The sequence below is a fragment of the Hippocampus guttulatus genome, chromosome 5 (assembly GCF_054856545.1).
Source record: "Hippocampus guttulatus isolate MCC_2025c chromosome 5, RoL_Hgut_1.0, whole genome shotgun sequence".
NCBI classification, from domain to species: Eukaryota; Metazoa; Chordata; class Actinopteri; order Syngnathiformes; family Syngnathidae; genus Hippocampus; species Hippocampus guttulatus.
This window is the reverse complement of record NC_141265.1, coordinates 4,630,726-4,655,699: the sequence shown is the minus strand read 5'-3', so window position 1 is coordinate 4,655,699 and position 24,974 is coordinate 4,630,726. Positions and strand designations below refer to the sequence as shown.

Sequence of the window (24,974 nt, the reverse complement as noted above, 5' to 3'; positions counted from 1 at the left end):
CCACATACAAATATAAAGCTTGTTCAACATAACAAAAACATGATGGTTTGTAGAATATATATTTGGTGTGTTTTCAATAAATCATGCCTGGAAAGAATGTGTGGTGCTTCTCTGCCTGTTTCAATAACACCTATTTTCAGCACATTTGAAGTTGCTGTTTGTCATTGTTAAAGGTCCCCAAACGTCTGAAAATAAATGATTACCGGTAATACAGCAATACACGAGTAAGAATTATAATTAGTAGTATAATAATATAGTAATACTACAGTATAAATTATCATGGTAAAAACTGGCATTTCACAAAATGATTTATTTAAATAGGTATTATGTCTTAAAAGGGAGTCAAACAATAATTTATTTATTCTTTTAATTTTGATTCAATATAAAAAATGATAATACATTAAAAATTAATCTAGTCATAGATGTTTCATAGCTACAGTAATACTGTATCTAAAGTTGAAATAAGTCAAAATGAGTGACCATTCTGGTATTTTCCTTTTTTTAACCTCCCAAAAAAATCTTTGAAAAAATGTTGATTAACAATCAATCTAACAAAAAAAATCCAAATGATAAAAAAATATTGTAAAATGATAAAAAATGATATATTGATATAAATTGATAAAATATTGTAAAATGATAAAAAAATCTTGTAAAAGAAAAACAATCTGCAAGTGTGCAGGGGTCGACTCTAGTTTTAAGTTGTAATATCACCAATCATCACTAGATGACTATTTTTTAGTTGTGTTTAAACTGAGTCCTCTATTGGATTGGATTGGATAAAACTTTATTGTCAAATGTACTGTATGTGTAACATGTAACATACAGCACAGATGAAATGTCTTCCCTCTCAACATAAAACAAGAGGAGCCGCTGCGGGTGTCCTATCCACCTTATTCCTGAGGGCTCGCATGAAGTAACGGTTATGTATAAATTTGTTTGTTGGGTTGGAATCTTTTATACATGCATGTAAAATGTATTTGTTTAATGAATTAAATGAAATACATCCAGAGCACGTATTTTGAACGTCTGCATGTAGTTTGTCCATATTAATAATGGCATGTTTGACACCCATTCAATGAAGAAGTTTGCAGTCCTTTGTGGCCTCCCAGTAGCACTGATAAAAAAAATTGTAGCCCCGTACAGCATTGAAATTGCCCATCAGTGCACCACGCATAATAGGTACAGTACTGTGCGGCAACTTCTTTATCAGGCAAATCCTTGAACACCACAGACGAGGTTGGGGGCCTTTCATAACAACAATATGGCTGCGCTCGTTAAAGGCAGACACCGTTGGAAAAGAATCAATTGGTGTCATATTTTGACCAGAAATTTGACAGGTACCACTTAATAGTGTCGAGATTACCGGAGTAACTATGCAGTACGCATATATGAACATGTTTTGTTATTTCTTTACCCTCTGCGTAGTGGCACGACTTCTTGAGAACACCCTACTGCCCTGTCTGTAACTCCAATTTGAGTCAATGAGTCAGATTAAAAGCATTTATCGCCAGTTTTACAATATTTTAATTTTATTGTGGCAGGGGAACGACACACTGCAACAAACTCAGTTTGAATGGGAATTTGGCTGTATGAGGTGAATACGTTCTATTGAAAACCGAAATGAAAAATAAGATCAATTAGTTACGCAATGAAATAAAATAAATGGAACTACACTTCCAGTTAGTTAGTTTTACTACGATCGTGTCTATGCCAGAACATGTATTTTGAACCGCTTCATTTGATGTTCATCAAATACAGTATATAAAGATGGCTGCCAAAGTAAGACATAATGTTTTTATTTCATAACATTTGTCCAACGTACAGGGAAGTATGACTATGATGTGGTCGTTATTGGCGGTGGTTCTGGAGGGCTTGCCTGTTCCAAGGAAGGTGAGTTCTGAAATGGTCCCACCTGCTTTGCACATTTCATTCTGTCGAATAGGATGCAACTACAAATCAGTTGCATCCATGTGTGCTGTTTCCAACAGCTGCACAGCTTGGACAGAAAGTTGCTGTTCTGGATTATGTAGAGCCCTCTTTGAAAGGTGAGTCTTTATTCATAAAATCCTCACTAATAATTTCATAACTTGTAAATTTTTTATACAAACTATTCCAGGACATCCAATTGATATGTGTTATACTTCTCCATACAGGCACGAAGTGGGGCCTTGGTGGCACGTGTGTTAATGTTGGCTGCATCCCGAAGAAACTAATGCACCAGGCAGCCCTCCTTGGAACTGCAGTCAGAGATGCACAAAAGTATGGTTGGCAGCTCTCAGGATCAATTTCCCATGATTGGTAAGGTCTGAATGTTTCACCGTGCTTGGTTTTGTTTAACAAGCCCATCTCGTGTATTTGGTTTAGTAATACACAAACATTAGGTCATGCAGAGCTTCCCAAAGTGTGGATTGCAATCTCTCGCGGGTTAAGGTTGTGGGAGTAAACTGGCAGGGCGGACCAAGTAACTGGGAAAGTTAGATATAGAATCTTCAATAATTGAATCAAAGTTCAGACAATCACCAACACAGCAGGAACTGCTAAGAAGTGAAGTTTCCAAGGACCACCGTGCCGTGAATTAATTAAGGCTTGATTAGACATGCAAGATCATAAATGACTAAACAGCACCATCTAGTGAAATTATTTAAATAGTGCACAACATTGGGTTTATGTTCGTTAATTACCCCATCGCAGGGCTTCCCGCTTGGGATGAGTGCATCAAAATTAAACAAACGACATAAAGCGTTCTTTAATTTGTCATGGAGAGAAGGATCTCTAAACAAGTTAGTAATGGAGACACAACGGACATGGTACACAAAAACGTTTAAAAATCACTGATATTTGCTTGAGGGGAATTGAACACAGATGATCTTACTGGAAAATAATAACCACTGATTTGTTGCTGAACAGATGTCCATTTGTCAATTAGCTGATTGAGGTCAAACATTCCGGATAGTTACTTCTAATTATTATCAAAACCCCATTTGGTCTTGTAGAAACTGGGCAGCTTTCATGTTGTGTGTGGCTTTATTTGTCATGTGTTGTGCTGGCTGGGAAGAAGAGCAATGATTCAATCTTAGAAAATGATTGGGTTAAGTATGCCTTGACAATGCTCTTCCAGAAACCGCTCTCCTCACTTTAATATTAGCATCAATTATTGCAAATGAACATATTTCTCTGATGGATGCCATATGCATCTATCAGAGATGTGCCATTGCCAAGCTTGAAGCTCTAGCACTGTTATCTTGTCATAATGTATTTTCTACCCTGTAAGTAAGCACATTCTAATAACATTAATAATGTGTGTGTGTGTGTGTGTGTGTGTGTGTGTGTGTGTGTGTGTGCGCACGCGCGTGCGTGTGTGTGCTGCAGGGTCACCATGGCTGAGGCCGTTCAAAACCACGTCAGGTCTTTGAACTGGGGTCACCGGGTCCAGCTCCAGGACAAGTCAGTGGCATATAATTATCTTGAGTTGTTTTTGGTCCTAACACAACTTATTTTGATTTACAATCGTTTTAACTCCTTTCACACAAACCTTTAAGATTATGTCATTTTTTTCACTGCTTTTACTCAGCACACTTTCATGTGTTAAGACACCCGGTGGTTTGTAGACTTCAACACATGACTTTTGCTGGCTTCTGATGTCGTATCAGATGCTCAACAGAAAGCAGGCAGCGTCTCTTTGCAAGGGGACAGTTGCAAGTCGCGATGGGAGTCTGAAGTTTAACAACCGAGCCTGTCCTGTTGGTAAAAGCAATTCTTGTGGCCCCTGATGCTGCTGTTGCCAAACATCTAATTATATTAATTCACCGTAGCTGTACAAACGCACTCTATGGGCACGGCAACGTCCGCTTTAGTGGCTTTTGTCACTGAAGGTGACGTTCCAGTTGCTACTTGATGCTTATTAAAATTAGATGTTAATTATAATATTATACGTCTAGTACATTGATATCAACTTACTGCTCTCTTGTTTATTACTGCTGTTCAGGATGGTTCTGTGCTTGACGTGTTTCTCTACTCCTCATTGACCACATGTGAATAATGTGCTTTGCATAAAGTTAAACTAACTAAAATCCTTATATCGTGAGTGCATAATGTTTATCATAGTGCCACGATGTGTATTGTGACTGATTGTTGGGGTAGCTGTATTTTTACACCTAGCGGTAGTTCTGTCAGACACATTGAATTTATAAATGGCAAGCTTGATTCAAATACATATCAAGATGCAGAGTGAATGACACAGACTCTTAGTTCAAACAATTTTCGTTGAAATAAGCTCAAAAAGGTTTGATTGTTTGTCTTGCAGGAAGGTGAAATATCTGAACATGAGAGGTAGCCTTGTGGATGAACACACAGTCAAAGCAGTGACAAAAGCTGGGAAAGAGGTGGGCTGGTAATTCCCAAGAAATACATTTACTTGATACAGTAAATTAAAATACTGAACCTTTTGAAGAAATCTCGTGGGTGAGTTTTTAAATGCAGATTATATTTCCACCCACTGGGAGCGATAAAGCTAACACTTTTGCTGAATAGTTTTAGTGTAAAATGCCTGAGAGACTACTTGTCTCAATTTGACATTTCCTTGTTTTTCGAAGGATATGACCATGACTCTGTTCCTTCGTATTTTTATCTCCTCTCATGCAGATGACCCTGACTGCCAAGAACATTGTTATTGCTACAGGTGGCCGTCCCAAAATCCCCACAAATGTTGGTATCAATTGATTGGTTCTTATAGTTTGTTAGTAGCATTGTACAATGCTGCGAATAAGTGTTTACATCTTCCTCTTTTTTTTTTTTTTGCATGACTGTCGCTCTCACAATAGTTTCCATCATCAAACAACTTGATCTTAAAACATAAAAGTTTAGAAACTATGCACAAAAAAAAAATTAGAAGGGCGGCAAATATTTTTTCATGAAAATGCAGTTTGCAGTTTAAAAAAAATAACCCTGAACTATTGAAATTGTGTATTTTACATGTATGTTTACTTGCTTTACTGTGACAGCATCGCACTCAACAAGCTTTTAAGGGGACATATTATGGAAATTCGACTTTTATAATGTGTATTCTGGAAAGGCCGCCCTCCCTTATAGTCCCAAAACAAGGAGATCTGAAAAGTGAGTGAATCTCTTTACAGTAGTAATGCTTTTATTCCAGATTCCAGGAGCAATGGAACATGGTATCACCAGTGATGACATATTCTGGTTGAAAGAGTCGCCTAGAAAAACGTGAGCATCTTTTCTCTCCAACTCCAAAAGCAATCTCTACAATGCCCTCCATAATCATTGGTACCCCTGGTTAAGATGGCTTTTTTTTTTAGCTTCGAATGAATCAGTTTTTGTTGTAATTAATACAGGACCAACATGAACCGAAAACTCCAACCTTTAATTCAAGTGCATTTTATTCAGTCGAGAAAGAAATCACACATGTAATAATAAATCCTACATTTACATTAAATCATATGTTCCACAATTCTTAGCACCCCTGATGTTAATGCTTTTTATAAACCTGCTTTTGCCAACAAAACGGCACCTATGCTTGTATAATGTTTCACAAGATGGAAGAATACAGAAAGAAAGGACGTTCAAGCATTTCTCTTTGCACAGTCTCTCCAAATCCTCCAGCAACTTCCATCCTCTCCTCTGAACTCTCTTTAGCTCCTTCCATGGGTTTTTAATGGGGTTGAGATGTATGCCCTTGAGATGGCCGTGGGATGATTGATCTTGATTCTGTCTGGTGAACCTTTTCTGCATTTTTTTAGTACGAGAGTATGCTTCTGCAAAAAAAAAAAAAGGGGGGGGGGACAATTCATTTAAAGGTTTTTACCACACCTTGACGAGGGGAGCCAATAATAATGGAGGGAGGGCACTGTATTTAATTCCACAAATTACACAATAAACACAGTCAACACATCATTGTTTGAGTATTGTGGTTTTTGTGCTGGCTATGTAACCATGGACCAGCTCTACACCCTCGATAGGGTCCTAACAGTTGCATGGGAATTCATCCATCCAGTCTACATGGGCTTACTGGGCTTGTAAGAAAACGTGTCACTGTGCACCACCACCTCCCAATCCGCACCCCAGTGGTGGGAGATGCGGGAGCACGGGGTACCAGACACCCTAATGCGGACTGTTGTCACCCTGTGTGACCGGTTTCAGAATTTTGTCCACATCGCTGGCTGTAAGTCAAATTTATTTCCAATGAGGGTTGAACTCTCTCTAGGCTGCCTTTGGTTAACAATTTTGTTCGGAACATTGTAATTAAAAATCGTTTTCTTTTTTTTTGTTGTTGTTTGTTTGTTTGTTTTTTAACAGAGGGGTACCAACAATTTCATCCACATGGTTTTATTCCTAAATTTTTACTTGAAAACAAAAACAATCACATTAGGGATAATTTGCTAGATGCACTGCCGCTGTGTCACGTACCGTTGTCATTCATCACTGACAAAGGGTTTTTTCCTCTCTTCCTGTAAAACTGTCTTCACCTTTGCAATTCCGATTAGTAGCATGTATCATGCCTTACACCGAGCAAGCCCTTTAATCCAACAATTTAGCTCTTGTCATCACCTGGTTAATTGGTCTATCTCAGACGTTTCCTCTTGGCAAAGCACACAGACAGTGACTAGTGGTTGTCGTGTACCTGGGTCCTGCTGCTTGTTTGCGTCATGGTGACAGATACCGTCACGGTAGCCGCTGAAGACTATTCCGCGCCTTCGAAAAATCTTAAAGTGCTTTTCAAGGTTTGTTTTGGGTCACTATCTTTTTGTGTGTAAACTCCCCATACATAATGGAATCCAACTTTCATCTTTTGATGTTTTGTATATGCAAAGGTGTTTGTCACTACTGCGGGCTATTATAAATTTGACATTTTCTAAAAGATCCATTGATTCCACTGTTATGTGCTTCATAGTCATAGATCCTTTTTACTATTACCTCCAGTAAATTTAGTTATGGTGCAATGTGTTATTGAATGCGTGGACTGTTACCAGTCTTAGGGAATTACCACTGGAGCATTCAAGTTTCATAAACCTTCATGTATGAACCCAAATCAACCACTTGGAAATGCCACTTTGAGCTCAGGAAGTCCTTTCACGGTATGCTATGATTGATCTCTACCACCCTCGGGTTAGAAAGGGGAAGCAATAGCGTTCTTTCTTTCTTTTTTTTTTTTTTCCAGAAGACTCGAACACCACACAGGCTACTAACAGGATGTTGTTTTGCTGCAGAGCTGTCATGTGTGTGGATGAGGTCAGACAGGCGCTTTCTGGAGGGAGAGATAGAGGGGCTGTTTGGGGTGGGGGGTGGTGGAAGCAAGTGAGTGATCTCTGTCTAATGGGCCGAGGAGCACATTACACACCTGAGTGACATATCTTGGCCTGAAGCCGGGAAGGGGGAAAACATTAAGCACGTGGCGGTAAGACTGTTATTGTGCTATGAAAACTTACCTGGACTCCAGATAATTACATTGACATGCTAACATGCAAGAAACAGCATCCTGGCATTATCGTTGACGTTCTTAATATCGACGAATATGGAGTATGTCCTTTGCTTGCATAAAGGACTGGTTCAGACATTTGTAGTAATGTTGCCGGGGTTTTTTTTGCCAATTTTGAATCATTAGATTTTTTAAAAACTGCTTCGTAGAAGTCATTTGGTGCAGTGCTTTTTTTCTAAATTTTGAATGGCATTGAACTGAGAAAGTATCCAAATCTATGTTGATTAGTATTGAGGCTCATGAAACTCAACTTCCTGAAACTCAAAACATTAATATTGCAGATAATTGTGTCCTTGGCTTCTGTAGGAGGAAATAGATTTCATTTAACTTGTTTTGAGTCACTTCTACAGTATGTTTGAAACAAATTGTGACCAAAATTGAAGTACACCAATTCAGCAAACAAATCGTACTTTCTAATGAGCTTCCATGGCAAACACAAATGCCAGTTACAATGAATGGCTAAATTATGGGTCTATGTAGTGGATTCTATAACCCGTGTAATACATTCCCTTAGTTTTTGATTAAGCTAATACATATAGACAGGGTTTCTCCTTTGTGAAAATGTGCAGGTTTGGGTAAAAAATAAATAAATGGATACATCTAACTGGAATTCTCAGTTTGTTTGTTTTTTATATTGACTGCCAGTGCAATTAAGTGGGATAAGTGTACCTCAGACCTGACTATATGTGTCACCACCGTCGAAAAGAATCTCCTAGTTGACCAACTGTACAGTCTCCCAACCAAGTTGATAGAGAATCAGAGAGAATTAGAACAAAACCAACCGGGTCGGCACAATGACAGTTCTTCACCGATGAAAGTGTATAATCAAGTTAAGCTCTTAGCCTGATCATCTTTAAGCCACTCACAATATGTGATAAGTGCACCTAGGCATTGTACAGACATGAGACATTGACGCTTTTAGAGGTTAATCTTAGCGTGGACAAGGACAGGATTTGCTGCAGGCACTCTCAACTGTCAAGTATATGCAGTCCTAAGGAAGGAGCTCTGGTATAAACAAGTGAGAGCAGGGCCTCCTGTTTGCAGGTGATGGCCTTCACTCAGCAGGCTCGTATGTGGACTTGAGCTCTGAACATGGCACTCCCCATCCACAGGGATTACTTTAAATGGTAGCATTTTGGCCTCCTACCTGCCATGGATTTTAGGGTTGGATTAGATGTGCTATTTACTTGGACCACACACTAACCACATTAGACACGGTACACCCGTATAATCCAATGCAGTGCTAACACTGGGGTGTCACATCTATCTATCTATTGATAGATAGACCGATCTATCTGTGTGTGTTGTGTGTACAGTATACAGTATTAGTATTATTATGTATCTTATTGTTCGGTGATGTTTTTTTTTTTTGGGTTAAATGTGATACCGCTGTACAGCATTCAGTTTTAGATTTTGCCGGTGTACCCTGTGCTGTTTTCAATTACCGGTAATCTAAAACTAAATAAGCTTTATGAAATTAAAATAAATAGATAACCCATTGTTCATTATACAAGCATGACTGTCATATGTACGTGCACTTAAAACGTCATAATACTTACAGTATGCTGAATAGTCTTTTTCATTTGTTTTGTACAGGCTTGTGGTTGGAGCTAGCTGTATCCTTTTCTGCCAACCGATGTTGCATGTAAATAATCACTTCTTGTTTGTTAAGAAATTGTGCAGTTATAAACTTACATTTACCACTTGGCATCAGTTCAGTGTTGCATAAATAACATGTAGTGTTTGTTTTTAATATCAGTATGCCATGTGGGAGAGCCTTTTAGTATTTCTTACAACGTAAAACACATATGCTTCCCATCTGTGAAACTCCAACATGACGTTTTTCCAAAAACAGTTGAGTGCTGTTACGTTTGCTACTGTTCGACTATGTTTTTTAGGTGGTCACCATAAAATACATGGATAACAGACTGTATGATTTTGCAACACTCTGGTATTACTTGACGTGCATGACAAACACTGCAGTTCCCTAACCTACTGCTTAGATGTCGCTCTGGAGTGCGGCGGCTTCCTTACCGGCATCGGCTTGGACACCACAGTGATGGTTCGCAGCATCGCCCTTCGGGGTTTTGATCAGGTATTGTCCTCTGTAGCATAGATTAAAGTCATGATGGAAACTCATGTGTTTTCTACAATTTCACCTTTTTTTGGCTTCAACAGCAAATGGCAGGATTAGTGACAGACTACATGGAGTCTTATGGAACCAAATTTGCATTGAGGTGTATCCCCAAGAGAGTGGACAAACTTCCATCAGGTGACCTGAAAGTGACCTGGAATGATGCCCTCACAGGCAACGAACACAATGGCACCTATAACACCGTGTTATGGGCAGTTGGTGAGTATGTTATTGTATGCAAGTGTGTGGAACAACTCAGTGTGAGCAGGGATGGGCTACTTAAATGCTGGAAAGGCCACGGTTTTTCATCAGGGCTCGTGGGGGCCAACATAGGGCCCCACACTTCCCGACCAAATGTATGACAAAAATGCTATTTTAGATATGGACAAATGATCTGCAGGTGTGCCAAATATTTGCTCTTAATTTATTTTTGTTGCAGTGCATGCATAAAATATCCACTTTTCTAACCCAAAAACAAAAGGTTTGAAGCAAACAGCAAATCAACCACATACCTACCAAAAAATAAGTCAGTGCATAATAATTGCCATTCAAGGACAGCGCAAAACTGCTAAACAAGAGATAATTATGTATGTTTTTTCACAGAAATCAACTCCCTCAAAATGTCATATTATTTAGGTACCATGTTTGTCTTGCATATCATTCCAAATCCACAAAAAATTATTTGGATTACTCACATTGCAATATAGGGCCATATAAAATCCACTGGAAGCACAACTGAGACATGTCTGCCATCTAGTGGTGATATTAAAACTTAAACAACACTCAACACCCCTGCACATTTGCAGTTGTGCATCTGCAGTCTTCTCAATTTCTCCCCTTTTTTGTGGAAGACGTAGATTGAATGTTTATCGGCTGTTTTTCAAAGAATGGTTCAGTTTCGTTCAAAAAGAAAAAAGGAAATAAAAAAGCATTTCAAAAGAGTTTTTAAATTAAGTCGTTTAGGGGACACTCGGAGTGTGGTCATTCCTATAAGTGTTTTGCAGCCAGAGGTCAAGCTGTATTAAATTGTGTCGATCACCTGATACCGGTACCTTATAACAACACACTGATTGATGACAAAATTAGGCCGATTTAAAGAAGCTGATGAAATACAAGAGCTATCGTATACATTCACTATTTGCCAAGACACGAATGTATGCTCACTTTTGATCAACACCATCAGAGAGATATTAATTGAACTGCCCCAAAATAAAATGAAATCGGGAGGAAAATGACATTCAAAATATCTAGCAGTAAAGCTTATTTCAAGGAATCTACACAGTTTTGTGTACATTGTAATGTAGTGTAATGTGCAGTGTTGTTTACGTCCATGCTTCTCTATCGGTGCCATAAATTCCTAAAGCAGTAACGTTGATGAATGACCTTCATTCAATGTAAGTGCGGCAAATTAATACTTTTGGAGCGCATGGGTTGACCATCCGTCTTAGGTCTACAGTACTCTTAAGTTGCGAACTAATTTTTCCATTTGACATGTTAACTGTTTTACCTGATTGTGATTTCTGCGCGATGCAGAGGGTCGGTGCTGGCTAAAAACACCGGAGCTCGCACAGTCAGGTTTTTCGAAAATATTTATTACTGATATTGAGCAGTTGTGTATCCATATTCATATTGATAATTTATAGTCGTCCAATCCTTTAGTTTGACCATATCTTGACGTTGTAGTGTGTTCATTTAAATCAACGTATGAGTAATTAAGTATTTGTAAATCATTGTACATTATTGTGGGTTTATTTACAATTTCCACAACATCCCAACTTCATTGGAAATGGGGATGGTAGACCTGCACAACATCATACCCTAGGGCTGCAGTTATTGTTTTCATGATCTCTTACCGTAGTTACAAGAGGTGATGATCGTGCATTGTTGCCCACAGCCAACCACAACCTTGATCGTAATACCTGAATACGTTTAGAAACAGAGTAGAAAAATATGTTTAGTGCCATAATTGGACCTGCACCTAATATCTGTCTTGCATTGGAATAACACCACCAGCAAGCTATTGTTTTGCTGTGATTACTCGGGGATCTGTCAAAAACAGTGCTGATTTGCCTGCCCTCTCCCGGCCATAATCCAAGTTCATTGTCATCCTCAATACGAGTGCAGTGTCAGCAAATGACAGTGGAATCCAAGCTGAAAACAAACTAATAAAGTCTGTGTGATGGAATAACCAGGGGAAGCGTTAATCACCCTGCAATGGCTCACTGGCTGTCTGGTCGGAGAGGGGCAGAACCAGGCAGGATGCACCAAGGTACAGGGTCACTTTATTCCCCTCTTTGTTCTCTTCTCCGGATCATCCTGTCTGTGCCAACCCAGAGGAAACCAACTGGCATCTGTCTCTGCCATCCCTCCCCGTGGACTTTTACACCTCAGAGCTACCGGCCATTCTACTCTGCTTCTATCTATTTTATAATCAACTACTTTACATATCCCAACCTGCCAGCCTAAAAATTAACAACAAACACTGATGGTATTAGGGCCAACCATGTTATCTGTGTGGAAAGCCTTTAAATTATCCACGTGTCTCATGAGTTCTGTCTTTTTTAGGTCATGAGTATGTTTTTATGTGTGTGATGAGAGAGCGTTTTGCCCATAGGCGTGTGACAGTAACAAGGATGTGCGTGACCTTGCAGCCGCAATGACGTTTGCCATTTCCTCTTGTGGCCCAATTCCCACATCATCTCAGCGTGTGACTGTTGGTGTGAGGAATATTTGCATTGAATACTGGAAACGGTGTGTATGGTCACATGCATGAGATGCGGTGACCTTTATATTTCCTTTTTGCTTTTGAATTGTTTAAATGTAGCTCAGTGCACGACAGTTTATGGCCCAATAAACAGTCGAGCAGACAACTTAAGTGTCCCAAAGTGCACTCAGCTTCTGTATAATTTAGACTCTTGTATATTTTTTGGGCAACTTAATATGCGGCCTTATACCATGGCAGTGAAATGTTCTGACCATATCTACACACACACGGACAAATGTTGATTCACTTCTTTGCCACTCGGATGCTGTGGGGCCTCCATAGTCCAATGCCTCTGAAGTTGTAAAACAACAGGTTTCCTCCAAAGTTTCTCAAAGATAGGCCTCACAAGTTGCACAAAACATTTGAGGCCATTACATCACATTTCAGCATATTGGTATGGAAAGATCTCACGATAAACTCCAGAAGTCTTTTTTTTTTCTTTCGTTGGCTTTTGTTGTGATGACATCACTGAAGGACGCTGGGGGGACGGCTAAGTTGAAAAGTGAATTGGAGCCTATGATCACATCGGCAAGCGGTGCACTCACCACATCCACAGGAACATGCAGCAAAATAAATACACAGAGCATATTTATCAAATTCATGCAGAATGGAGGTGATTCTCCCAATAGAAGATGCTGTGTGCAACTACACAGCTGGCTCTGTGCCTTAACCCCATTGTATCTCACTTGAGGTGAAATAAGAGGGCGGCTGTGGCCGAGTGTTTAGGATCATCGCCTGCCGTTGTGGAAGAAACTTGGGAGGGTATGAGGATGTACCATCCACCCCCTACAACTCCACACCCATGAAAGGGATGTCCTTCAGCAAGACACCAAAACCCCAAACTATGATGTATGCATGCAGTGTGTGAATTTCAACATTTTGTAGTAATTCTTCCCAGAACAGCAGAAGCTGCTACAACTGTAAAAGAGAGACCAACTCCATATTTCCTTCCATTTTATCACCCTGAAGTTGGAATGTGTCCCAATACTTTTGGCTTTAATGATTGTCGGTGAACTGCTGTACCTATGCTTTTGTTCACCCTTCTGATATAGTGAGAAAATGGAGCACAGCCTCGGGCCTTTGATCCCTGCATGCAGGACTCATGAGTATGAGGCCACTTCCGTTTACCGTGACCTTACACTATAGAGGCCAGGCAGGGTTCGGGCCTCTTTGGGGTTATTAAAGGCCTGAGGGGTCCGAGGGACTGTATCACCACCAGTGTCTAACATCCTTCTCCCCAACCATGCAACCCTCCACCTTTCCCCTGTTCCTTCCTGCTCCCCTGTCCAGGTGCAATACACCAGGAAACAGAACATTTCCACTTCCTGTGGACAGGCAGACGATGGACGTGGCTTTTCCGCCTCAGTGCACACTACGATACTCCGGAATATTATTCAAAGTCAAACCCTATGTCGGTGGTAGGCAACTTAAGTGATGGAGAGTGGCACAATTTCATCAATGCAAACTGGAGTGTTATAGAGGACCACACACATTTCCTAACCAGTTTGACGGTAAAAATGTCAATTTAAATGTGGACAAAGTATGTATATTCGTGCAAAATCTGTGTTCTTAATATATTTATTTTTTGGTAATACGTTTCAGTACATGTACAAAATTCATTCCGGCCCACAAATAAAAGTCTTTGAATAAATACCATTAAAATGCATTGGGAAAATTCTGACAACTGGGGGTGGGGGAATAATAAAATACAATTTGTAAATCCCCAAATTATTTTTAAAAACACGCTCATAAACCTCAAATATGCATTTTACACACTTTTTGACATCTGTAGTTTGAACAGATTATATTATAAAAAATTGCAATAAAAATGTTTTTTAAATCATTGTTAGCTAGTTGAGCTTTGAAAAATAAAATTACTGTAAACCATACATCATCATCATCATCATTTTCTTATTTGTGTGGGAGCTGAGGAGAACTAATAATGTCATTCACAAAATTGCCTTACAAATCCATTCAAATTCAATTCATGCAAAAGAAATAGCATAGAAACTGTTGTTGGACTAAACTTGGGCAACTCTTGGGCAGCTGGTGAGTCATGTGCTGTGCTTGAACAAACTTTGCCACAAGCTAAAATTATGAAACTAATCTTTTTATCTTCAGTGTTTGTTTTGCTGCTTTGGATAAAGTCTTAGTGCACTTGAAAAAAAGAGGGGATCGGGGGAGACCTCCCTGTCAATTCACAAACAAAATGTATAAACATACAATAGCTTTTTGCACATGATATGCAGGCCATGCACTTATGAGTCAGTCAGGTCTGAATTGTTCTGCATCTTAAAATCTTTTTCGGCCTGAACAGTGAAATTTGTTTTGAGCATTCTGTAAAACCTGCTCCCCCCCAAGAAAAACAACACCATATTTCCCATTTGTCTTTGTTCTTTGTTAATTGATCAGATAAGTGTTCATTTTTTATTTTGCTTGTGAAGGTTTATTATTGCTAATTAGCCTAGCCATCTGGAAGCTTCCTCAGAATGTCACAACAGGCATTGTTTAAATTGTGTGTGTGTGGGTGTGTGTGTGCGTGCACGCGTGCGTGCGTGCGTGCTAATGTCTGCGTGGGCGTGTGTACTCCATTCAACTAAGTCCCTTATCAATGTTGTGTCCTTGGTCTACAATGCAGTCACTCTTGAGTGGAGTTACAGACAGGAAGGCCCTATATGGAATTAGATAGTCTTTACTAATTTACAGTACCGGTAGTTAACTATTTTTAGCATTTTCATTATGGATTACAAGAAGAATTGTGTCAGTATTTCATCTTAAATTAATTAGAATCTTGTGGCAGATTCAAGACCTAACATCAGGGAATAAGCAAGTTACTTGAATTAGAACATAACACTCTAACACTTTAAAAATACAAAACATATATATATTAAACATCAAATTTCCAGTCCTTTATTTGGAGGAGGTGTTAAAATAGGAAGTTACACATTGGGGAGAAAACGTCTTGCTGCCTTCGTTGCCCTTTTTTTTTCCTTCAGCCACCCATGTTGTGGAGTAGACAGGTCCCTGTTGTCCCTCCAGTCTGGGGGAAGACGTTGTTCTTTGGCTCCAGCCAGGAAAAGGATCTCAGGGGTTTGTTATTTTTGCTTTCCGATAGCATCTACATGTGTACCTCGGGCTCGGTGTTTATTATGCTGCCCTGACTAGTTTTGAGGAACTATGCTGAGGAGAAGGGTGGGGATTGTGCGGTCAGTTCTCCACCGCCATGGAGATTCACACATGGATTTATCAGCATCGGGTGCTGTAGCGTATCCCAGTCGTCTTTGGGCAGTCGGCGGGGGACACCCTGAACCGGTTGCCAGCCAATCACAGGGCACACACACAAACAACCATCCACACTCACACCTAGGGACAATTTAGAGTGTTCAATCACCCTGCCATGCATGCTTTATTTGGAATGTGGGAGGAAACTGGAGTACCCGGAGAAAACCCACGCAGAGAACATGCAAACTACACACAGAGAGGCCGGAGCTGGAATTAAACCCGGTACCTCCGCACTGTGAGGTCAATGCTAAACACTGGGGCACCAAGCCACCCTTTGTACACTTTTGAAATTTTTTTCTTCTTTTTAAATGCGATCCAATTTTGGTAGAGTGAGTGAGGTGGACACATATTTGGGGAGGGGGGGGTCTGCAATACTATCAAGATGTTTGCTTTAAAGCAGAATTGTCAGCAGTGTTCCTTGATCCCTCTCACCATCCGACAATTTGTAATGAAAGATTGTTCATGTTTACTGCAGGTAGAGCTCCAGAAACGAAAGCTCTGGGTCTCAACAAACTTGGTGTGCAGCTCAACAAGGAGACTGGTAAAATAATTGTCGGGGTGGATGAATCGACATCTGTACCAAACATCTATGCTTTTGGGGACATCGGCCAGGTATGTATCCCCACCAAATCCTACCTCAAAAAATATTCTTAATTGTCCTGATTCCATTTGGTGTCTGGATGTTTATGCCCATCTTCCAAACTTTTTTTTTTTCCACTTGTCCCGTTCAGACTCCCAGGTAAGGTGAAAGGCACATATAGACAAACAAATTATCGCACTAACATTAGCGATGATCAGCAATGTCGAGTCTCCAGTGAACACCCAGGAGACGGATAATCTGTTAGAAATGTAGAGTACTCAAGAGTAAAGCCACGCGAGTACAAGCACAGCATACAAACTCCACACACAAAGTTCCTAGCTGAGATTCAAACCCATAAACTTCTACTCTCAACCAGATGCCCCGCGGACATCATACCTACTGTTATTGTTTTGTTTGGGACCAGTTGTTCAAAGGTAATCTGACTGGATTTGGATATTCTGAGATGGTATCAAATTTTGAAAATGCTTTATTCAAAAGCGAAAGAAGGATTCTGAAATCAGATTTGATCATGTAGTCCATTCCTAGTTTTAACCCTTCAGTTTGTGGTAAAAAAAAAAAAAAAAAAAAACGATTTCAAGATCCGGATCATTTGCAATCCAAATTAAAATTTTTTGGACAACTGGCCCTTGAGAATGAATTCATCAATCGTTTATCTTCGACCTAGCAATGCATAGCACAAAGACAACATTGAAATGTCTTATAAGATCATTCAAAAATGTGACCAAGTTTTGACAGTGTATCAAGTTGCGAGTTTCTTCAACTTCACTGCTTCATCGTTATTTTTATTTCAATTTTTTTACACACATCCTATACTACTGAAAAACCATCTGCATTTGCTGAATTTAACTAGACATACTGTATTTTAAAATAAATCAAATTTGTAAGTCACGATTCGCCATGTCAAGCCCTCTTCACAACGCCAGCGTTTGAAGATTGCTTGTCAATCTGATGACCGGTTGTGTTGACCACTAAGTCTTAGTTTGGTTGCCACTTCAACAGTGGTAACCAGTGCAGTCCACTCTGGGGACGTGCTGAGCCCAATATTCGGTACAGCAATATTCATTAACAAGGGCCGTCACACACAAAATATAATTGCCAATGAGACCAGAGTGATTGGCGTGCGGCAGCCATGCGCTAAAACATAGTTGCCGACAGGATGTTGCCATCACATGCTGAAACATCATCGTTGACTTGTGGACGGCAGCTGGCAGCCGGCCCATAACTACACTGGCCGTTCAGGAAAATTCCCTTATTCTCCCAAAATCCCCAATGACCACCATACTGCTGGTCCACTCCCAATATACTCCAACTTGCTTGCTCCCAATTGCCCAAGCTTGCTCCTTTTTAGTCTCAGTCCTGGCCGGTAAAGGAAGCTGGCTTTGTTGTATATTCAGTACCTCTCAGACACACAGACACACACAATGATAATGAGATTGTCCCACATTTATTTGATCGTGCTGTGTGTGTGTGTGTCTTCCCTTTTTCTTTTACTTAATTTGCGTGACTGCTTGTTCTGCACATGGGTGTGACGCATTAAGTACATTTTCAATGCCTGTAGCCGATGCGACGCCACCAAGTGTTATCTTCAGAAAAAAAAACTGGCTTTGAATGCTTCAAACGCGCAAACTGCATTCACTATGGATGGAAAAACACATGCATTTGGTCTGACTGCACCATATGTGTCCTTTAAGCTGATAAAAGACACCCGAGTTGTACCGTAAAACTAACAAGAGTTATTCACATTGTTTATTAAAATGCAAAATACGCCTTGTTTTTAAAACCGCTAGCGCTAATTCTAAAATCAATTGGCATACCAACGGCTTCGGGAGTGATATTGACTGTTACACCCGCGCTGCAAGAAGGAGCGATACCGACGCTCGTTCCTACCAACTGCTGTCAGGCTGCTGAATAAAAAATAGCAACAATAATATTAATAATAATTAAATGATGTGGAAAACAACTGTAAATAGCACTGCGATTTATCCATTTTTGTATTTATATTGCACTTAATTGAACGGTTTTTGTTTGTTTTTTTTTCTTCTTCTTTCTGCCTACATTCTTGCTGCTGGGGGCTGTAAATTTCCCCAGTGTGGGACAAATAAAGGATATCTTATCTTATATTCCTGGAAATAAATACGCACACATAAACATTGCGGAAACATAAACAAAGGCAAGGTAACTCAATGGCACACATTTTTCTCATTCTGTGAAAAAACGAGTTCTATGAATAGCGTTCAATCACAGTCGCAACATAATTGTTTTATTAATTGTGATATCAGTCATAATCAAAACAATCGCGATTGTTGTATTTCATAATCATCCAGCCCTACCGCTAGAGGACAAGAGGAAACAATATTAAAATCATGAAATAATAAATTAATGTGACTAAATGGGAGTGGGGGCGGCCCGGTAGTCCAGTGGTTAGCACGTCGGCTTCACAGTGCAGAGGTACCGGGTTCGATTCCAGCTCCGGCCTCCCTGTGTGGAGTTTGCATGTTCTCCCCGGGCCTGTGTGGGTTTTCTCCGGGTACTCCGGTTTCCTCCCACATTCTAAAAACATGCGTGGCAGGCTGATTGAACACTCTAAATTGTCCCTAGGTATGAGTGTGAGCGTGGATGGTTGTTTGTCTCTGTGTGCCCTGCGATTGGCTGCCAACCGATTCAGGGTGTCCCCCGTCTACTGCCCGGAGAAAAGCTGGGATAGGCTCCAGCACCCCCTGAGACCCTAGTGAGGATCAAGCGGTTCGGAAGAAGATGAATGAATAAATGGGAGTGTTGCCCCTGAACTGTTTGTGTGCATCTACAGTATTCTATTCAACCTATAATTACTCAGCATGGGGCTGTGTAAGAGCATTTATTGTGCTGCTGCACTGTATTCAAGGTGCACAATGTAAATACTGGTTAGGTGTAGCTGCTGTAATGTCGGTGTGGCCTATTTTTTTTTTCAACACAAACAGCTGCGTGCTTCCTTCCTGTCCTGATGACACCCACACGCATGACAGCTTGCTTTGATGAGCCGTGCTTCACGCCAATCTGTCTGTCATCTTGTCAACGCGGCAGGAGGCTTGTTTTGGTTTTGTTTTTTTCCTTCAAGCAGATGGTTTGATATCTTGCTCAAGTTGTCCACCGCATTTCTTGTTTTCTTTTCTTCTCATTGCCAAACGAAGTGCCAAGAACTGCATTAAAATGACGAAAACTATCTGGTGTGGAAGCACTTGCACATCAGAGAGAGCGCCACGTCCACATTTGCAGAGGTGCAGAAGATATTTGTGACAACAGGATGTGTCGTGGAAATGTAACAGGTCTTAAGTCATGCCTTTAAAATTGCCCCGCAGCCCTACTATTTCCTGCACCACTCAGATGTTTGCCTCAGTGCGTATCCATGTCTGTATTTTATTTGCTTTGGCTCACGTTCAGAACAATACGCCATTAACCTTGGAGAAGAGAAATTTGTATATGTCTGTGTTTGACAATTTACACAGGGAAGTTTCCTGGTACATTGAAGTAAGTCAGGCAGTCTTCTGTTTCAGGGGCGTCCTGAATTGACACCTACGGCTATTAAAGCAGGAAAACTCCTCGCCCGCAGACTTGCCGGCCACAGCACAGAGCTCATGAACTATGACAATGTGAGACAAAAAAACGCATTGCACACCTGTCACCTTTTTCTCCACACTGTCATATATAATGACATCCATTGCAACAGTGGTACTCAAAAGACTGTCTTGACAAGATCATGCTTGTTTTGTTTTTGTTTGTTATTTTTTTGTCAATTGACACTGTCTTATTAAGTTGTATTTTCCATTGAGCTCGAACTGTACTGCAACACACTGCAAGGTCTACATCAGGGATCACCAACGTTTTGAAGATGAGATCTACTTCTTGGCTGCTGATTCGTGCGAAGGGTTCTAAGTTTAATGCACAATTGGTGTCAAATAACAAATTTGCTCAAATTACATTTCACCACGGTATTACTATTATGATGCTATTAGGGGCTGGGAAAATAAATTGGCTAACTCTGCCCGTTAGCTGACGACAAAAATTGGGTGACACGGAAATTTCTGCCTTGAAACGGAGGGACGGGGCAATTACGTGAGTAATCGACGGAATGTGCGATAGGATAAACAATTCTAAAACGATTCATGAGTAACACTCCTAGTTATTATTGATGAGATTTATTGATGTGGAGACTGGAAACACTGATCATGTTCATGATTTCTCACAATGATTAGGAAAGCGATAAATGCCAGTATGCAACACTTAGGTTCTATAATCTCTTCCATTGTTTACATTTTCAAATGATCAACTACACATTCAACATTCCCAGAAAATCACGATGCCCCGAAATGTTTTGGGGAACAGACCCGCAGGCTACTCATGTATGCTTGAGGGCTGCCTGATGTTGGTGACCCCTGGTCTCAGTTGTAATTGATCCTTGTGCTGGTTGAAAGAAATGGTAAATAAACATGAGAAATTCACTTTCCATTTCTTATTGTAGGTTCCAACTACCGTATTTACTCCACTTGAATATGGCTGTGTGGGACTATCTGAAGAGGAGGCCGAAAACAGGCATGGCAAAGACAACATAGAGGTAAGAACAGAATAGCATAAATGTCCAGTGAATTCCTTGAAATGGTACAAAGTAATATACTGTTAGGCGAAAAAGGCACTGTTTCCAGACTTAAACCCAATCGATCTGGTTTGGGATGAACTGGACAAAAATGTGAAAACAAAGCAACCTACAAGTGCCACACATTTATGGGAACTTCTGCAACAGAGTAGGGAGAAACATTTCCATTGTAGAAAAAATCCCATTGTGGCACTGCGGCCGAGTATCCAGTCACCGTATGGTAGGTTAAATAAGGACTCTAAATTGTCCTTCGGTGTGAATGTGAATGTGAACAGGATTGTCAGTTGCTGCTTCCTTCAACCAAGATTAAAAAAAGGGCGGGGGGGGGGGGGGGGCAAGCGATAATATCTTCTAACCCCTAAAAACAATAGAAAAGCAACCAACTGTATGTTTTCTTCGCGTGTTTACATGAGCAGGTTGCCAGATGCTCGCCGACACCTGCACAACACGGCGGATAAATGTTTTAGCCGGTAAGGTGGGGCTGTTGGCAATGAGTGACAGGCTAGCAAGAGGTCCGATTGAGGTGTGTGCGCGGTGATGACAGGCATGCTTAGATCTTAGGAGGAGCTGCTGCACTGGCCCCCACTACAGCTGCATGCTCCTTCAAACTTGTGTTGGCACGCTCGGCCATTGAATTAAACGCATTAAACACACGTTGGCAGTCGCCAGATGGAAATTTGTCAAGATAATGAGCTACTGGGATTTGTTTTCCAGTGTTATGCTTCTCTTTTCAGTGAGCTACAATCTTAACATCCCATTGTGAAGATTAAGTTGCCTTTTGATGAATATATTTCATTTCTGTACCATCGCAAAGTAAATCTTTCTGTTGCAATACAGTTTCCTTGCAGAACTTATGCAGTATTATTTTCACAAGCTGAGATCTCCATCGCGAAAACTTGTGACGAGTGAGGGAGACAAAAATGTGAATACGTTGAAAAGATGGTGACTTGTTTTGGAAAAAAGAAAAGGTGGTGTGATGTACATTGTAATGACATCCTGTGTCACATCTTCCGATGATATTTTTGTTGTTTTGTTTTGGACTGGCAATTGTGACTGTCCTCATACCTAAACTGCACAACAACTATTCTCCTCTAGGGTGTACAAATGGGCTATGAAAGGTCTTTGGGAACATGACATAAGCCAAGAGATTGGATGTGTCGAACTTTATTTCAAGGGACCCCAGTTAAGGGTTGATTATTGTGCATAAATAGGTTCATAACAAAGTTACAAATGCTTTACCCCATTATCTGTTATGAATATATGTCTGACAATTAGTTACTGCGTCCGGGCACCATGCATAGGATTGATTGGCAGTGTCACAGATGCTAAAATTTTCCCTACTATAGTACCATCACGGCAGCCCGGTGGGCAACTGGTTAGCACGTGCGCCTCACAATGCGAGGTTCGATTCCGGCTCCGGCCTTCCCGTGTGGAGTTTGCCTGTTCTCCCCGTGCCTGCGTGGGGTTTCTCCGGGAACTCCGGTTTCCTCCCACATTCCAAAAACATGCATGGCAGGTTAATGGAACACGCTAAACTGTCCCTAGATGTGAGTGTGAGAACGGATGGTTGTTCATCTATGTATGCCCTGCGATTGGCTGGCAACCAGTTCAGGGTGTCCCCCGCCTACTGCCCGAAGACAGCTGGCATGGGCTCCAGCATGCCCGCGACCCTCGTGAGGACAAATCAGAGAATGGATGGATGGATGATGTCATAACAATCTGCAAACACAGCATGTTGAAGATGAGACATTTGATGATTCCCCTGCTCTTCGTTTATACGTCTCTGCAGGTATACCATGCCTTCTACAAGCCTCTGGAATTCACTGTGGCAGAGCGTGATGCTAGCCAGTGTTACTTAAAGGTAGGCTTCAACTGCACAAACTGCTGTGAAAAGGAAAATGTTCACTTGGCTCAGCAAGGATCTCCTCATCACAACTTCAAGACAGCTTTGAGAATTCTCCCATCAAATCCTAATAGCTTGTTACAACCATTCACATAAATGTGCCTCTGACAAGCTCTGTCGTATCAGGTGATATGCCAGCGGCATGGAGACCAGAAGATACTGGGTCTGCACTTCACTGGACCAAATGCCGGAGAAGTTACACAGGGCTTTGCCATGGGCCTCCGGTGAGTTACTATTATACTATCACTCGTAGACGATAACATCTTAACCAAATTAAATCAATAACTTAATGTCTGTATTTGTAACTATAGGTGTGGTGCCACATATTCACACCTATTGGGTACGGTAGGAATCCACCCGACCTCCGCTGAAGAGCTAACCAAGGTCAACATCACAAAACGTTCTGGATTGGATGCCACAGTCACTGGCTGCTGAGGTTAAAGCCCCGGTCTCTGAACACTTAAGCACACAGGGTAGAAAAATAGGTTGGGTCCAAATGCTAATTCTGGTTTAGCCCGCTAATTCTTGTCGCTCCATTTCCTCCCCACGACCATCTAAATCTGTTTTTTGGTATGACACTCGCTCACTTTTGGTGGTCAACTGTTATTGGATTTGATTTCTTTTTGTCACCAATAGTTAGAATTTTTGTGAGTTGAATCAGTAAGTTGTCATGGAGCAAAGTCTCCCAATCGGGTTTGTGAAAGCCTCTGCTGCAGAGAGCGTTTTGAAAGAAAGGCTCATAAATCAGGGTGCAACCCTGTTCTCAGAGTGTCATTGAAATTATGCAAGAAACACAGAGCAGGTTGTAACATTTTTCTGAAAATATATTCGACAAATATTGTTGTTTCTGTGGCTATACTTCCTGTCCATTAGTCTTTAAGGTGACACATACCATAACCCCCCTACACTCCGCCCTCAATGACACTGATGGATGGCCCCTGGGCCGTCGTCGCAGCGACACCGCCCCATTTCCCATGGACAGACACAAACAGTCGTTGGGCATTTGGTCAGACATTCTGGAAAGACTTGACCAGGGAGACGGACCTTTCCGATGGTGTTGAAACCTCTCCTTGTCCTACCAAACTCTCAGACGAAACATAAAACAATACAGTAGAATGATCAACTTCTGCAGGCCGAGCAGGCAGCACTCGATGGGGCATCACTGCACAAGTAGCTCTGCAGGAGCCGCAGTACTCAGTGTTGCCCAACGGTGGCACTATTACCTGCTCATTTTCCTCTTGAGTGGAAAAGAGAGGATAAAGTTGTCACCAGACAAAACCTAAGCTCCGATACATTTGTCTCGTAGGTTTAATTCCCTTAATCCCCACAAGTGATATGCTTTTTTGTTGAAGTTGGAGAGTAGAGTGGATTGATTGCTGCACCAATTGCTCAGCCTTATCTCTCGTGTATTTACATGGATGGGAGGTTAACGCTCAGTAGTCATCACCCTCTGAGATAAGCTAAGTTGTTTATATCAATAGCCGTAATAGCAGATAAAAGTGCCCAAATGTTTAACCTGCTGACTGAACTGGGCATCCTCAACACAGCTTATTCGGCAGAAGGTGAGGAGAGCCAGAACTGGGTCGCTACACAAATCTGAGGACCGAAATGGTGTGTGTCGTTTATTTTTGATCTGCCTGGTCTGATTAATGATTCCGATGAGGGGAGTGACAGCGTGCCTGGCGATGGAAAAAAGAGAGAGCAGGCTACCAGGTTTATTTGGACCTGGCCTGGGAGAGTACGGGCTGATTTTCAGCTGGGTTGGGGAAGGATCGGGTGGGTGGGGGCAGGAGGGGGGGATTCCTGTGTGCTCTGTTCAGAGGCCGAGTGCTGACTGAAGAACCCTGACCTCCGCTCAGCAGGAACAGCTTGACTCTATCACTTTGAGGACAGAGGGCTCACATGCTCTGCTGCTGCACGGCAGGGGCCAAGTGAGTTTCGGATGAAGGGAGTAACGGTGGTCACTGGACCCAGGAAAGCAACATGGCACTGAGTCGCTAATTGAGTCTCTATTCCCGTGCTTAACAAGGCACTTCACAGACCCCGGGTTAGGGCGAAGGGAAGTCAAGTCAGTGTGTCGGTGTAACCTTCATGTCTGTTTGCTTTTACCATCCATTTCCCCTCAGCTGTCCACGGTATCCTCATACAGTACCACTGTGCTCACACGCACA

General features: G+C 41.2%; 1 protein-coding gene across 1 annotated transcript; it reads left to right on the top strand.

The window, feature by feature from the left end:
- Nucleotides 1-1,221: 1,221 nt before the first annotated feature.
- Nucleotides 1,222-24,564, top strand: txnrd2.2 (thioredoxin reductase 2, tandem duplicate 2). The gene is made up of 17 exons (XM_086111712.1): nt 1,222-1,337; nt 1,825-1,890; nt 1,989-2,045; nt 2,154-2,298; nt 3,370-3,444; nt 4,304-4,382; nt 4,642-4,704; nt 5,153-5,223; nt 9,089-9,108; nt 9,496-9,587; nt 9,671-9,845; nt 16,148-16,284; nt 19,804-19,899; nt 20,769-20,861; nt 22,690-22,761; nt 22,930-23,027; nt 23,115-24,564. The coding sequence occupies exons 1-17, from the start codon at nt 1,262-1,264 to the stop codon at nt 23,242-23,244; spliced, it is 1,545 nt and encodes a 514-aa protein (XP_085967838.1). The 5' UTR covers nt 1,222-1,261; the 3' UTR covers nt 23,245-24,564.
- The last annotated feature ends 410 nt before the right edge of the window (nt 24,565-24,974 follow it).